The 14,833-nt window shown below is 40.8% G+C and overlaps 1 protein-coding gene across 5 annotated transcripts in view; it reads left to right on the forward strand.

Moving 5' to 3' along the window:
- LOC311020475 (spectrin beta chain, non-erythrocytic 1) overlaps positions 1-14,833 on the forward strand; it is a 103,882-nt gene that overhangs the window by 63,721 nt on the left and 25,328 nt on the right. For all 5 annotated transcript variants that reach the window (XM_084020507.1, XM_084020508.1, XM_084020505.1 and 2 more), the window contains 19 exons: positions 1,876-2,049; positions 3,998-4,089; positions 4,467-4,547; positions 6,487-6,602; positions 6,683-6,795; positions 6,891-7,078; positions 8,186-8,303; positions 8,588-8,746; positions 8,968-9,063; positions 9,680-9,886; positions 10,190-10,343; positions 10,467-10,618; positions 10,737-10,955; positions 11,048-11,128; positions 11,244-11,450; positions 11,568-11,779; positions 12,945-13,082; positions 14,009-14,129; positions 14,536-14,751. In XM_084020507.1, coding sequence (XP_083876633.1) covers positions 1,876-2,049; positions 3,998-4,089; positions 4,467-4,547; positions 6,487-6,602; positions 6,683-6,795; positions 6,891-7,078; positions 8,186-8,303; positions 8,588-8,746; positions 8,968-9,063; positions 9,680-9,886; positions 10,190-10,343; positions 10,467-10,618; positions 10,737-10,955; positions 11,048-11,128; positions 11,244-11,450; positions 11,568-11,779; positions 12,945-13,082; positions 14,009-14,129; positions 14,536-14,751 — 2,844 coding nt within the window. The remainder of the gene's footprint in view (positions 1-1,875; positions 2,050-3,997; positions 4,090-4,466; positions 4,548-6,486; positions 6,603-6,682; positions 6,796-6,890; positions 7,079-8,185; positions 8,304-8,587; positions 8,747-8,967; positions 9,064-9,679; positions 9,887-10,189; positions 10,344-10,466; positions 10,619-10,736; positions 10,956-11,047; positions 11,129-11,243; positions 11,451-11,567; positions 11,780-12,944; positions 13,083-14,008; positions 14,130-14,535; positions 14,752-14,833) is intronic.

Consider the following 14,833-nt stretch of genomic DNA (forward strand, 5'->3'; position numbering starts at 1 on the left):
TTATTATTTCTGTATTTTTGTTTTATTTATATTTCAACTAACATCACCCTAAACATGGCGGTGTCATCCAAAGAACTCATGTTCAACCTTAGACCACCCGTAAGACGCCACAAGTCATTAAAAACAAAGTCATATAAAACAATTAATGACAAAGTACAACAAGAGAGTTTCTGACAGCAGTTTATAACATAACATCACCTGATGACCCCATAATGAATTCACCAAATGTTTTGTCTCAGGTTCCTTTCACTTTGATTTGTAGATCAACATAAATCATATAATAAATATAATAAGCTGCTTAATCAGTATCATTGAAAATCACCAGCTGGTCCTCAGTGCAGACTGAGTCAAGTTGAAGTCTGTTTAAAGGTAAATGTATTGTATTATAAGATCCATGCTCTGCTGCTCCAGAATATCCTGTGTCTTTAATCCTCCGTGTGTCAGACATAATACAGAGGCTGGTTAAAAAGCATGTGGACTTTTTAAGAATAAACTCTCATGCATGATATTGCGGCTCTGTAGCACCCAGTCATGCAACAGTAGGTAAATATCCTCTGGGAAACTCTCTCCAACAAAAGAATAGAATTTAAGCCCAGCAGTAAGAGTAGCAGTATACGTGTGCTTTATCAGACTATTTCCATTTTATGATGCTTTATCCTTGTTCTTCATTATATTTCCAAGGAGCTTTCTGCACATTTCTTTTTAAGGTAAATACTTTACATAAAAAAGCCTATTATAAGCTTATGGAATGCAATTACTTATTTTTGGCTTGTGAGCACAAACCAGCAGTATCTACTTGTAGTCTCTTCTCATGATTTAGATTTCTATGATTTGTGAGGAGAGACTTCTCACATGGTTTCATGTTCCAGACTCTGTCACTTGTTCACATGAACCGGGGGAGGCAGTAACATTGGATTTGGATATGAGTATATACAGATGTCTCTTTCACAATGTAAGTCCATGGGGAAAAGTCTCTGAAGTTTTAATTCCACGCTTTGACCACTATGTAAAATTTGTCTCAATGCCCATTGCTCTTCCTGGGGGCTTGAGTAATATTAATACCTTATTATTATTATATATAAAAGTGTGACACTAACCAGGGCCCTTCTGCAGAATGAGTACTTTACGTTTCATAAATGAAGTACATTTTGCTGATAATACTTTTGTTTTTTATCTTTGAATTAAGTTTGATTTTGAATACAGGACTTTGGAAGTATTTTTACATAATTGATTAGTACTTTTACTTAAGTTAAGGGTGTTAACGTAAAAATGTAACCGATACTCAAATTCCTGTTCTACCTTAAATCCCTGGTACTCCTCGCTCTCACCTTCAGTGTCTGGTGTTTATTGATGTTATGTTGTGTATCTGCAGAGCTGTTGGACATCTGTCCGATCCACGACTGCAGCTCTGCAGAAAAAAAGGTTTATCACAGTGTAAATCCCTCCACTGTAATGATAATATCCGACTCTTCTTTATTCATCATATTTCATTTAATCTGGAAGTGGTGCAAGCACTTCCTGTCTTTCATTACGGCACCATCTCTGGGACTTTCTATCTTTCTATATTTAATTATCTAACCTTGACAAGTTTAATTTACTACCTCTCCATTTATTATTAAAGATCACATTGCTAATTGCCAGTGGCTTTGTACTGTAGAATTAAAATAACACAGTCTGTCATGAACTGTGATAAACGGCCTTTAAGATGTTCATTTGTCTGACTATCTTGATGGATCCATCTGTTGGTTGTAGATGTGCAAATCTGACATTCAGATTGTCTCCAACAAAATTCAGAAATTCCTCTTAAAGCGTAAGTCGCAATAGAAATCAAAGTAAGAAAGGCTGTGAATTAACTGAGATGTGTTTTGGTTCCAGCCCAAGCCCACTAAGGGTCGGATGAGGATCCACTGTCTGGAGAATGTGGACAAGGCTCTGCAGTTCCTGAAGGAGCAGAGGGTTCACCTGGAGAACATGGGCTCCCATGACATTGTGGATGGAAACCACCGCCTCACCCTGGGGCTCATCTGGACCATCATCCTCCGCTTCCAGGTAAGAGGCAGCCATGCGAGTTTGCATCCCCTGATGAGGTAAAATTTGATTACATCAGCTGAAATCGGAAGTCTGCCCTGGTGATGTGGGTCATCTGGTCAATCACCTTTGTTGTGTCAAGTGACAGGGCATTGTACAATTTTGTATCCCAAAAACAAGTAGGGTCATTCTGGGCCGCATCCAATCATGACCTTTTTATAGTAAATCAGCGACTGTGATACTGTTGCATCCTCAGAATTAGTGAAATACACACGTCAAATATTTACCCTCATTTATTATTTTGTCTTAAAAAGTAAAATCAACCAATCTTAGCATACGCCCAATCAATAGTGGCCTCTTCAGTGACACTTTTCCTTTGATTTAAGGAGTTATTGTGCTATTTTGTATCCCTAAATTAATAAAATGTACATGGTTATATTATTATTAAGGAGTTCATGTTTGGCCTCCTCTTGTCTATTCACATGTACCTAATGGGTTGCTATTACTATTTTGCATCCCAGTGACATTAAATATAAAAAATGTGGAATTAACATTAAGTTAACATCATCCAGCAGTCATTTCTGCTAGTTGGTTAGTTTGGCAGCCCCGTTGACAAAATATTAGAAACCCCTTTTGGTAATAGGTCAAATAAAATGATAACAAGATGGCAACACTATGTTAAGTAAGTAAGCTGTTAATCATAAAACATAAAATTAATTATTTGTTTTTAATTAAAAGATAAAGTTCCACATTATTGCTGAAGATATGGAAGCAGAGTCGCTGTAATATTAAACGCTTTATAATCCTAAAAATGTGACATCTATAATTATGTACTAAAAGATGTCGTGTCACTCGGGTGATGATGTCATCGTCAGGGACAGTGAACAGTTGGGTGAAAAGGATTTAGCTTTTATAAGCCGTGAGGATTAAAAAAAACCCCTCTTTTTAGTGGTTTTAAATCCCGCAGTGGGTGAAATGGAGCCGAGTGCAGATTGACAGCAGGACCACAGTGTGATGTGTGTCATATCTGCTTTCGCGGTGTTGATGTTGCTGATTTGTGGCTCAGATGTGGCTCACGCTTCTGTCAGGCTGAAACTGATGGATGTCAATCAATGAAGGTGAGGCGTGTTTGTGTCTGTGCTCTTGTCTTTGTCAGATATGTTAGACAGTTAAGGAATTCTGTATGTTTTTGGGAAGACGATTACTGAACGTGAGGATTTTCGATAGCGAGGAGGCTAAAGAAGGTGTGAAGGACAGTGAGGACAGGACGGTTTTAGCAAGCGTGACATCTTTGGAAAATTGGGCCATTCAGAAAAATGAGGACATGCAAGGTGTTTTTATAAAGGAATGACATTGTTTTGATGGTATTCATATGTGTAGAAAGTGAGAACATGTTTGGACAGTGGGGGCTTTTTTGTGAGCACATTTTGGAAGGTAAGGGAGTTGGGTAAGAGAGGGGTGATGGTTGAGGTTAAGGGAATGTATTGTGAATGTCTTCACCAGTACTGAAGTACAGATGCTTGTGTTTGTTGATGTGAGGAATGGCAGTGAGGAAGCATCATGTCAGCAGTAGACCACGCTCTGGATAGATTACACAAGAATGCATAAGGGAAAGAGTTTAAAGCAACAGTTTGGGAAAATCTAAGTCATTTATTTTGTTTAGGGATGCAATGATGTCTTTATATATGCTGTTAATCTTTTAACGGCACGTTATGTTTTTTGTTTTTAAAAATAAACCTGTTAATATTGTCCCAGAAACCAAACATTCACAATTCATGTTTTAGAGCTGCAACAGCAGCAGAGATATGGTTAATACTTTATGCGTAATTTAATGTTGTTAAATAAATGTTATTCCCTACAAAGAATACAAAAGAATACAAAAAGTTTCAGATTTTGCAACAAGCGGTCATGTTTCTCATTAAAAGTCTGTTACATTGGCACTTACTCTGTCCATCTCTGTGTGTCACAGATCCAGGACATCAGCGTGGAGACGGAGGACAACAAGGAGAAGAAGTCGGCTAAAGATGCTCTGCTGCTCTGGTGTCAGATGAAGACGGCAGGGTAAGAGTCTACACACAAGTTTAAAAATCAGTATCTTACTTCTACATTTCTGATTGTTAGTGCTTTCCCCAAGTTTAGACCGCATTTCCCATCAGCCCTGTTGCCATCTTTTCTTCTCCCCGAATAAAGTGAAATAGATGTATTTTCTCCCTTGTCAGCTTTATACTGTCCAACACAAATCCTAATCTTCATTTCTGTATAATGTGTACAGTCAAGGATAAAAAAGTCCTCCCAGTGATGGTCCCATTAGTTTAATTTTACTGACATCAATAAAATAATGAAATGTGATGTGGAAAAGACAAACGCGAAATACCTTTTTCAGTAGCGTTGGTCTGACATAAGAACCTGACAAGCTGTGATTTCCTCTTCCTGTTCAGATATCCAAACGTCAACATCCACAACTTCAGCACCAGCTGGAGAGACGGGATGGCCTTCAACGCTCTCATCCACAAACACAGGTACTACTACTGCTACTACTGCTACTGCTAATACTGCTACTACTTATACTGTTCCCACTGCTGCTACTACTACTACTTCTACTACTGCTACTATTACTGCTACTACCGCTACTGCTGCTGCTAATACTGCTACTGCTAATACTGTTACCACTGCTGCTACTACTACTGCTACTCCTAATACTGTTATTGCTAATACTGTTCCCACTGCTGCTACTACTACTTCTACTACTGCTACTGCTACTACTGCTACTACTGCTACTACTACTGCTACTACTGCTACTGCTGCTGCTACTACTGTTACTACTGCTACTGCTAATACTGTTACCACTGCTGCTACTACTACTGCTACTACTGCTACTGCTGCTGCTGCTACTACTGTTACTACTACTGCTACTGCTAATACTGCTACTGCTAATACTGTTACCACTGCTGCTACAACAACTTCTAATACTACTACTGCTACTACTACTGTTACTACTGCTACTGCTAATACTGCTACTACTGCTACTACTACTGCTACTACTACTACTAGTACAACCGCTACTGCTACTGCTTCTACTACTACTACTTCTACCACTACTACTGCTGCTACTAATGCTACTACTTCTACTGCTGCTACTACTGTTACTACTGCTACTGCTACTACTACTACTAGTACCACTAGTAGTAGTAGTAGTGTACTGCTAATACTGTTACCACTGCTGCTGCTACTACTACTGCTACTACTACTGCTACTACTGCTACTGCTGCTGCTACTACTGTTACTACTACTGCTACTGCTACTGCTAATACTGTTACCACTGCTGCTACAACAACTTCTAATACTACTACTGCTTCTACTACTGTTACTACTGCTACTGCTAATACTGCTACTACTGCTACTACTACTGCTACTACTACTACTAGTACAACCGCTACTGCTACTGCTTCTACTACTACTACTTCTACCACTACTACTGCTGCTACTAATGCTACTACTTCTACTGCTGCTATTACTGTTACTACTGCTACTGCTACTACTACAAATAGTACCACTAGTAGTAGTAGTAGTGTACTGCTAATACTGTTACCACTGCTGCTGCTACTACTACTGCTACTACACATTGTGTTACAAACCAGAAGTTTGTAACATAATGTGTATCCAAATGTTTCTAGTTTTTTCTAATAAGAAAGTTGCTAAATCGTGATGCCATGAGAAGCATTTAAAAGCTGCTATGATCACATGAGAAATTCAACACAAAGTAGCTTTGAAGATAAACTTTATTGCTACCTTATTTTCCACAAACAGGAATGACTCCATCACGTCATTCCTCATGTTCTGTTGCAGCACTGCAGACAGTCTTTTCTTTAATCACTGCAGTCTCAGCTGATAAGTCAGCAGACCGTTTCCCTCAAACCAAACTGAGGCTTGCCTTTATGCACATTACACCAAATAATATTAAGAACAGTCACAGATCAGATATTCAGAAGATAACATCAATTTTATATCAAGTTAATCCCCTTCTGCTCAGTATTATATACCATATATCATTTGGGGGTTTGTTTTTGACTGAAACTGAGACTTAAGTTGGAGTTTACGAGCTACTAACATTTTAGTGGTTTCAGCAGCCTTTGAGGGGGAAGCGTTCACATTGTCCTTGGTTTATAAGCCCAGTCCACTATTTTGAGAGTAATTTTAGGCCAACAACATCATAAATAATTCATGTTTTCACCAGAATGAATGTTTTCAACCTGTTGGGAAGGCTGGCGAAACATCCTGTCGACCCTCATGTCACAAGAAGTACAATTGTTAACTGACAAAATCTATAAAATATTTTAAAAATCCAAGTAATTAAAACATTTTCGGAGGAATTCCTATTGAATTCAACCTCTCTCGTTTTCTGTTTTTATTTATTAATTACGAAGTGTTTTTGTTTTTGTTTGTTATCATTGTCTCCAGACCGGACCTGATCGACTTTGATAAGCTGAAGAAATCCAATGCTCACTACAACCTGCAGAATGCCTTCAACCTGGCTGAGAATCACCTGGGTCTCACCAAGCTGCTGGACGCTGAGGGTGAGGGAGAATAAAGATGTACACACCTACATTTTCATAGAGTATGCACTCTGATCTCAGTTTTCTGCGTGTGTCCGTAGACATCAGTGTGGACCACCCTGATGAGAAGTCCATCATCACATACGTGGTGACCTACTACCACTATTTCTCCAAGATGAAGGCGCTGAAGGTGGAGGGGAAGAGAATCGGCAAGGTGAACACCCCAGATATGTTCTCACCTCAGCAGGCGTTAAAGAACCATGCTGTTGGGTTTTTAAGTGTGTTTTCCTTGTGTGACGTGTTCTCCAGGTTCTGGACAACGCCATCGAGACGGAGAAGATGATTGAGAAGTACGAGTCACTGGCATCAGACCTGCTGGAGTGGATCGAACAGACCATCATCATCCTCAACAACAGGAAGTTCGCCAACTCTCTGGTGGGAGTCCAGCAGCAGCTGCAGGCCTTCAACACTTACCGCACTGTGGAGAAACCCCCAAAGTCAGTAAACACACACACTGTGGTAAATTTAAAGCTTCCCCAAACTTCACGTGATGTATTTTTCAAAAAGAATCCTGAACAGGAGTAGGAGACAAGGTCAGGGGTGTTGAAAGACGGGTTCAGACTACAGGAGTTTTTGGTTGATTTATTCCCAATTCACCCCTCTGACAACTAGAGGGGTCACCTGATCCAGGACCTTGTTCTGTACTGATGTTCACTCCAGATTAACTGGTAATGTGAAGGCTTTACAGGAAGTTGTTGCACCTAGTCAGTCTCCATTATGTGTACATCTGCTTCCCAATGAGATCACATGAGATCATGTGAGGCGGTGCGTTACTCCCTCGGGCAGGTTTGAGATTAGAGAGAACAACAGCTGTCAAGTTTGTTCTTTCTATAAGTGCATACTGCAGCCTGACTTGAAAATCTATTAGGCTTTTAAAACTCCTGTAGTCCGCCGTAATCGTTAAAATTAATTTGAAGGATGATTGTAATGATTTGTCAAATGCTTCACAAGAGAGAGTGAAATGTTCAGGAGGAAGTCATTCTGTGTGTGAAATACATATGGTTAAACTCTTTTAGCGTGAAGACTGGAAGCAGGGGTCCAAACCTGAGCACACATGTAGACGTTGTTACCTGGAAAGAGTCAGAGCACTTCTGACATTAGAGAAAGGATTTCATTACAGCTGCAGGAAAAAAAGAAACATGGCTTTTGGTAATCAGGAAGGGTTTTTGTTGAGCCAAATAAACCTAACTGTCCTCACTTGTTTAACTGTTTAAACCATAAACCATTCACAAAGTATTCATGTTTTAACAAATTTAAGCAAAGCTAATGTTTACTTTTGTAAAGAAAATCAGACACAAAGGTCTATGCATTTACACCCTCTTGACTATGACTATGGAGTGGACACAAAAACAAACGCATTGTGAATCATATTTAGCAATTAGCATGACATGGGTTGAATGCTTGAACTGTCTGATTTTTTTCTCTGGTCATTTTTGAGGCCTGAGTTGTATTAGATTTTATTATATTGCTCACGTTTTCTCATTGAACTACCAACTGAAACCAAATGCCCGATAATAATTGTGTGTGTGTTTTTCTGTGTGCAGGTTCACAGAGAAGGGAAACCTGGAGGTTCTTCTGTTCACCATCCAGAGTAAGATGAGAGCCAACAACCAGAAAGTTTACACTCCTCGAGAGGGCAAACTCATTTCTGACATCAACAAGGTAATATAGAATATTTAATAATAATAATAGTGTGTGTGTGTGTGTTTCTGTGTGTGTATATTAAAAGAAAGTCTGTAAGTGTGTTAAAAATAAAAGAAATACATTATTAAAAAAAAACAATAACAAGAATATTGACATAATAATGCATTAATAACAACATATTGCTATTGAATTCTTTCAAAGACTTAACATATTAATATTGAGCTCACTCTGCTGTAGTTATCGACATGTGATCCGGCCTCTCTGTAGCTGTGTTGCTGATGTTGTGCTGTGTTGGTGTTAAGGCGTGGGAGCGTCTGGAGAAGGCGGAGCACGAGCGGGAGCTCGCTCTGAGGACGGAGCTGATTCGTCAGGAGAAGCTGGAGCAGCTTGCCCGACGCTTCGACCGCAAAGCCGCTATGAGGGAGACGTGGCTGAGTGAGAACCAGCGGCTGGTCTCGCAGGTAACACACACTTTGTTTAACCATATAATATTGTAAAAGCTGGTGGTAAAGGTGGTAGATTTCTCCAGATCGTGTGAAAGTATTACAATGTCAGATTTAGATTTCCTCTGTCCTCCCTTTGTATCTTCCTCTCTCTCCTCTCATTATTTGCTTTCATCTTTTCCCTTCTTGTCTCCTTTCCTCTCTCCTCTCCTTGTTACCTTTCCTCTGCCCTCCTCCAGGATAACTTTGGATTTGACCTCCAGGCTGTCGAAGCTGCTACTAAGAAACATGAAGCCATAGAAACAGATATTGCAGCCTACGAGGAGCGAGTTCAGGTCAGTTCATCACGGCTGGAAACGGATTTAGACACAGAATGAGACTGAAATAAACTTGTATCAGATGGGACCACTGATAACAACAGTACAGACATCGACTTGTAACCTTTAGTGCACAGATCTAAACCCTGATCAGGAGCATTTAAACCCTGAATAAAGGGGTCTGTTGTTGGCATTCAAAAACATGTAAGAAAACAAAAATAAATTGAAGCACAGTAGTTGTACAATGACATCTTTCTTAAAAGTAGCCATTATTATTATTTCCTTTTTAAAATTTAACTATTTAAACTTTTTTCATATGGAACAAACCATTTCAGGTTGGAATAAATAGTAGTTATATGAACCAAACCACATTTTCTTTTACATTTAAATCATTGAAATCAAATGTATATGTCTAAAGGTTTTGTAAGAGCAGTCTTAGTGATGTAAAACTTTAGGATGAAAACATTTAATATCGTTCACATTTTGTGTATGAAAAGGTTCATCTTGTTTGTGGTTTTATTAGATAAAATGTCACTTTTGGAAAACGTAAAACTTTACTTTTGTAGTGTTGGAACCCCCAAAAACGTCGAGATCTGTCTTGTTGTCCATTCATTCCTCCCTCTTACTGGTGCAGGCGGTGCTTTCCGTGGCAAAGGAGATGGAGTCGGAGAATTACCATGACATCAAACGCATCACAGCCAGGAAGGACAACGTGATCCGGCTGTGGGAGTACCTGCTGGAGCTGCTGAAGGCCCGCAGGCTGAGACTGGAGATGAACCTGGGCCTGCAGAGAGTCTTCCAGGAGATGCTCTACATCATGGACTGGATGGACGAGATGAAGGTATGGAGGTGGGGAGGCACGGACCAATCAGGACAGGGGGTGTTTTTAGGTCTAAATGTGGAAAACTGTTGATGCTAAAATCTTTTTATTTTAACAAGTTGTATATTTTTACTGTTATTATTACACGAAGTGACTTAATGACTACATTTTGAAACGTTTGAAACATCACAAGAACAGATACAATTCTGAAACTTTTTGACCTTACTACATCAAAATACTCCTGATTTATTGGCTTTAAGATCCTACATGTCTCAATCTAAAGAGGATGTTTTGACCTTTGATCCTTGTCTCCCATCCCTGCAGATGCTGCTGCTCTCTCAGGATTATGGGAAACACCTGCTGGGTGTGGAGGACCTGCTGCAGAAACACGCTCTGGTGGAGGCCGACATCAGCATCCAGGCCGATCGAGTACGAACCGTCAACCGCAACGCTCAGAAGTTTGCCGATGACATGGAGGGTGAGACAGACAGACAGATGGATAGAAGAAATTGTAGATTAATTATCTATTTCGCTCTTAATTGTCATTCGTTGTGACAGAAATAAATGAGCGTGACAATGTTATATCCTCTCCCCTCCTAAGGTTATAAGCCCTGCGATCCTCAGATCATCAGGGACAGGGTTGCTCACATGGATTTCTGCTACCAGGAGCTGAATCAGCTGGCGGCTGAGCGCAGAGCTCGCCTCGAGGAGTCCCGCCGCCTCTGGAAGTTCTTCTGGGAAATGGCCGAAGAGGTTATTATTATTCCTTATATTAGAATTGTTAAACGTTTACCCGGCAGCTGAATAACCAGAGTTTCATCACAATTAAAGTCTTCTGTCACTGAGGCCTGAATGTGTCTGTGGTCTGCAGGAGGGCTGGATACGGGAGAAGGAGCAGATCCTGTCCTCTGAGGATTATGGGAAGGATCTCACGGGAGCGTTGCGCCTGCTGAGTCAGCACAAAGCCTTCGAAGATGAGATGAGCGGGCGAGCCGCCCACCTGCAGCAGACCATCAAACAGGGCGAGGAGCTGGTGGCCAACAATCACTTTGGAGCAGACAAGATAAAAGAACGCATCCAAGACATCCAGGTATGCAGGGGAAAACGAGCAGAGTCCTACCTCAAACACTGCTATTGCATCACCTCATAACACCGTCCTTCCTTTCCTTCCCGTCTCTGTAGGAGCAGTGGGCGGCTCTGGAGCGTCTCTCTGCCGTCCGTAAAGCTCGTCTGCAGGAGGCCTGCAACCAGCACCAGTTCCAGGTGAAAACACTTTTTCATAGTCTCTTGCAGAATTCTATTGATTGGATTTGAAAGCACAAAGCGACACATTCTATAGTATTATTATATTAAATGTATGTTTTTTTTCTCCCTGCAGGCCGATGCCGACGACATCGACACGTGGATGCTGGACGTGCTGCGGATCGTCTCCAGCGTGGACGTCGGCCATGACGAGTTCTCCACCCAGGCTCTGGTGAAGAAACACAAGGACGTGGCCGAGGAGATCGGCAGCTACCGGCCGGTCCTCGAGGCTCTGCATGAACAGTCTCGCACGCTGCCGCCAGAGAAGGCCAACTCTGAAGAGGTGAAGCTCTGACAGAGCAAACACAACACAACTCTGTAGAATCTAAAATAAGGGTGATTTGCTTTCACTTTCTCTACAATCACTGATGGCCTTCGGCTGGTATTCGTGTGTTTGCAGGTTCAGAGCCGGCTGGCGGGCATCGAGGAGCGCTATAAGGAGGTGGTGGAGCTGACGCGGCTCCGGAAGCAGGCGCTGCAGGACGCTCTGGCTCTCTACAGGATGCTGAGTGAAGCCAACGCATGCGAAGTGTGGATCGATGAGAAGGAGCAGTGGCTCAACAGCATGGACATCCCCGAGAAACTGGAGGACCTGGAGGTGGTCCAGCACCGGTGAGAGTTTGGGTTTACAGCATGTTGCCATCTTTAATAATTATCATTTTTCCTTTTCATCTATAAAATGTCAGAAAATAGTGAAAAATCTAAATTTTATAAATCTCAACCAATCACTTATTACCTGAATAATCATTTCAACTCCACTTGTAAGAACCACCACCGAATATTTGAGGAATGTCCGTTCTACCTGATGCTGGCCTCTTATCAGGAGGAATGTTAAACAAATGTTATTGAAACTGAACGTGCAAAACAAACAGAGTTTAATGCTAAGAGTTTGGATGCTGCAGCAGAGTGAGACAGTTGCAGTGAGACAGTTGCAGTGAGACAGTTTCAGCCAATGAGACTGTGGGAACCGGAGCAGTAAACTGTTATTTACATCAAACTACAGGTTGTGTGTGTGTGTGTGTGTGTGTGTGTGTGTGTGTGTGTGTGTGTGTGTGTGTGTGTGTGTGTGTGTCTGTGTGTGTCTGTGTGTGTCTGTGTGTGTGTGTGTGTGTGTGTGTGTGTGTGTATTTTGGACTGTGGTTACACAGATGGCTCTGACTCTGGTTTTCAGCCACTTGTCTCGTCATATTGTTTGACCACAAAGCTTCACATGGATCCTTTCCCAGACGAGTGTGTGTTTGTGTGTGTTTGTGCAGCAACGTTCAGCTGTAAACAGTTCACTTCACTTCACGCTTACCTCATTACTATGTTTCCCTCTAAAACACATCATGAAGCCTGTTGAATTCATCGAACAATTAAGGTCTTTGCTTCTGAAACCAGCAGATATTATCAGATTATTTTAGTTTAATACAGACATATCATTACTGCTGTATATGTCAGCCGGTAACCGTACATGTCAGTAGAGAAATTGAGAAACAGTTGAGTGCTGATATATTTGTTTTTACACAGTAAAATGTCCCACTCAGCTCAAAGTCACAATCAACTTTGAGCAAGAGTTAATTTGTGTTATGTGAAGTATCTATGTTAAAAAATCAAAACATGTATCAGATGAAATAATGGTAAGAATAGTCAAAGGTCAAACCCTCTAATGACTGAAACATGTAGGATTGTATGTTAAAGAAGTGTTAGTGATAAAATACATTACTTAATCAAACTCGAAACAATTTTTTTAATGTTGATTTTGTCATTCTGTGTAACTTGCTGTCTCTCCGTGCAGGTTTGAGAGTTTGGAGCCAGAGATGAACAACCAGGCATCCCGGGTTGCCGTGGTCAACCAAGTTGCTAGGCAACTGATCCATAGTGGACATCCCAGTGAGAAGGAGATCAAAGCGCAGCAGGACAAACTCAACACCAGGTAATCTAATTGGGATTAAATTTAACCATGTAATTGAGATTATACTGGTAATTAAACTGGAATTAAAGGGAAAATTTAACAACTATTTAATTAAAAGGGGAAATAAACTTGAATGACCAAGTTATATGATGGTACATGATGATGGTACATGCAATCAAGCAAATAATTAATATGTGGTTAAACATAATCAGGTAATGATTTGGGATTCAGCAGCTGTCCAAACTGGTGTTAAAAGGGGAAATAAACAGATATTGTTGTTTGGGAAACTTAACTATGATTTCTGTGAGATATAAAATTAGGGAAACTGTAATCAAACAGACAACTAAAAAAGTGAATAAAATGTGAAACGATTACAGATATATCAATGTATTAGGTTGACTAAACCAGCATTAAGGAGTTGTGTGCACTCTTTGATTACCTAGATGGTCAAACTGAGAGTGGACAGCTAAATGAAGTGAGATTAAACATGTAAATAGATTATAATCAAACAGATCAAATAAGTAATTAAACTGAATATGAGATAAATCGATTAGGATAAACGGATCTATAAGATCTGTTTACTGAGCCAATTAAAGTAAGACTGAATAGCTGAACAAAGTAAGATAAAATAAGATAATCCTTTATGAGTCCGACGGCTGGGAAATGTACAAGTAAGTAAACTTTGATTACCCAGGTAATAAATTAAAGTTAAGGTAGGTAAGTGGGTTAAATAAAGAGCAATCAGATAAGTCAACTAAATGAACTGTGACTGAGTTTCTTTGAAAGAAGATATTTCAAAGAAATACTATGATTCAGATTCAGATCGTCCAAAGAAAGTAATTAAATGGAGATTAAACGGGTAACCCAACCGAGAGGTACATGGTTAATTTTGTTGCTGACGGTGTCTCTGTCTGTCTGTCTGTCTGTCTGTCTGTCTGTCCGTCTAGGTGGAGTCAGTTCAGGGATCTGGTGGACCAGAAGAAAGACAGTCTGAGCTCGGCTCTGGGCGTCCAGAACTACCACTTGGAGTGCAACGAGACCAAGTCCTGGATCAAAGAAAAGACCAAGGTACCAACAGAGCAAAAAACAGTCCTCCGCTCCTACAGCACTTTAATCCACCACAGCAGAGGTTTATCAAAGTAATCCAGTGATCGTTGTCTGTAGATCCATGGGTACACTGCAAACATGTTAAATAGATTAATTATATGCACATCACTAAGGCCCTCGACTATCAGTAGAGCATCACAGAGAAAGAGGATAACCCTGCACACTACTCCGTGCCAGTTTATTCATTTGGATCCTGCTTGGATCTTCATCTGTCAGAATGTTACAAAAGGAAAACACCGCTTATTCATACATAATGCACAACAAAATATGAACTGTTTTGAGTTCCATCATCATTGTTATTTAATGTTGCTGCTCTACAGTGACTTATTTACTGTAATTAAACTCTTGCCTCCCTGTCCTCCTCCAGGTCATTGAGTCCACCCAGGAGCTGGGGAATGACCTGGCCGGCGTCATGGCTCTGCAGAGGAAACTGACAGGGATGGAGCGCGACCTGGCCGCCATCGAAGACAAGCTGGGCGACCTGGGGAAAGAGGCGGACCGTTTGGCCTCGGAACACCCGGATCAGTCGGAGGCCATCAAGGGACGCCTGGCTGAGATAACCGGTGTCTGGGATGAGATGAAGGTAGGAGAGAATCTGTCACGGTGTATAATCAGGAGCACCAAGACTCTACAAGACAAAGAACATAATGTGAATGTCTGACCCC

Source organism: Eutrigla gurnardus (assembly GCF_963514095.1).
Source record: "Eutrigla gurnardus genome assembly, chromosome: 11".
Classification (NCBI taxonomy): Eukaryota; Metazoa; Chordata; class Actinopteri; order Perciformes; family Triglidae; genus Eutrigla; species Eutrigla gurnardus.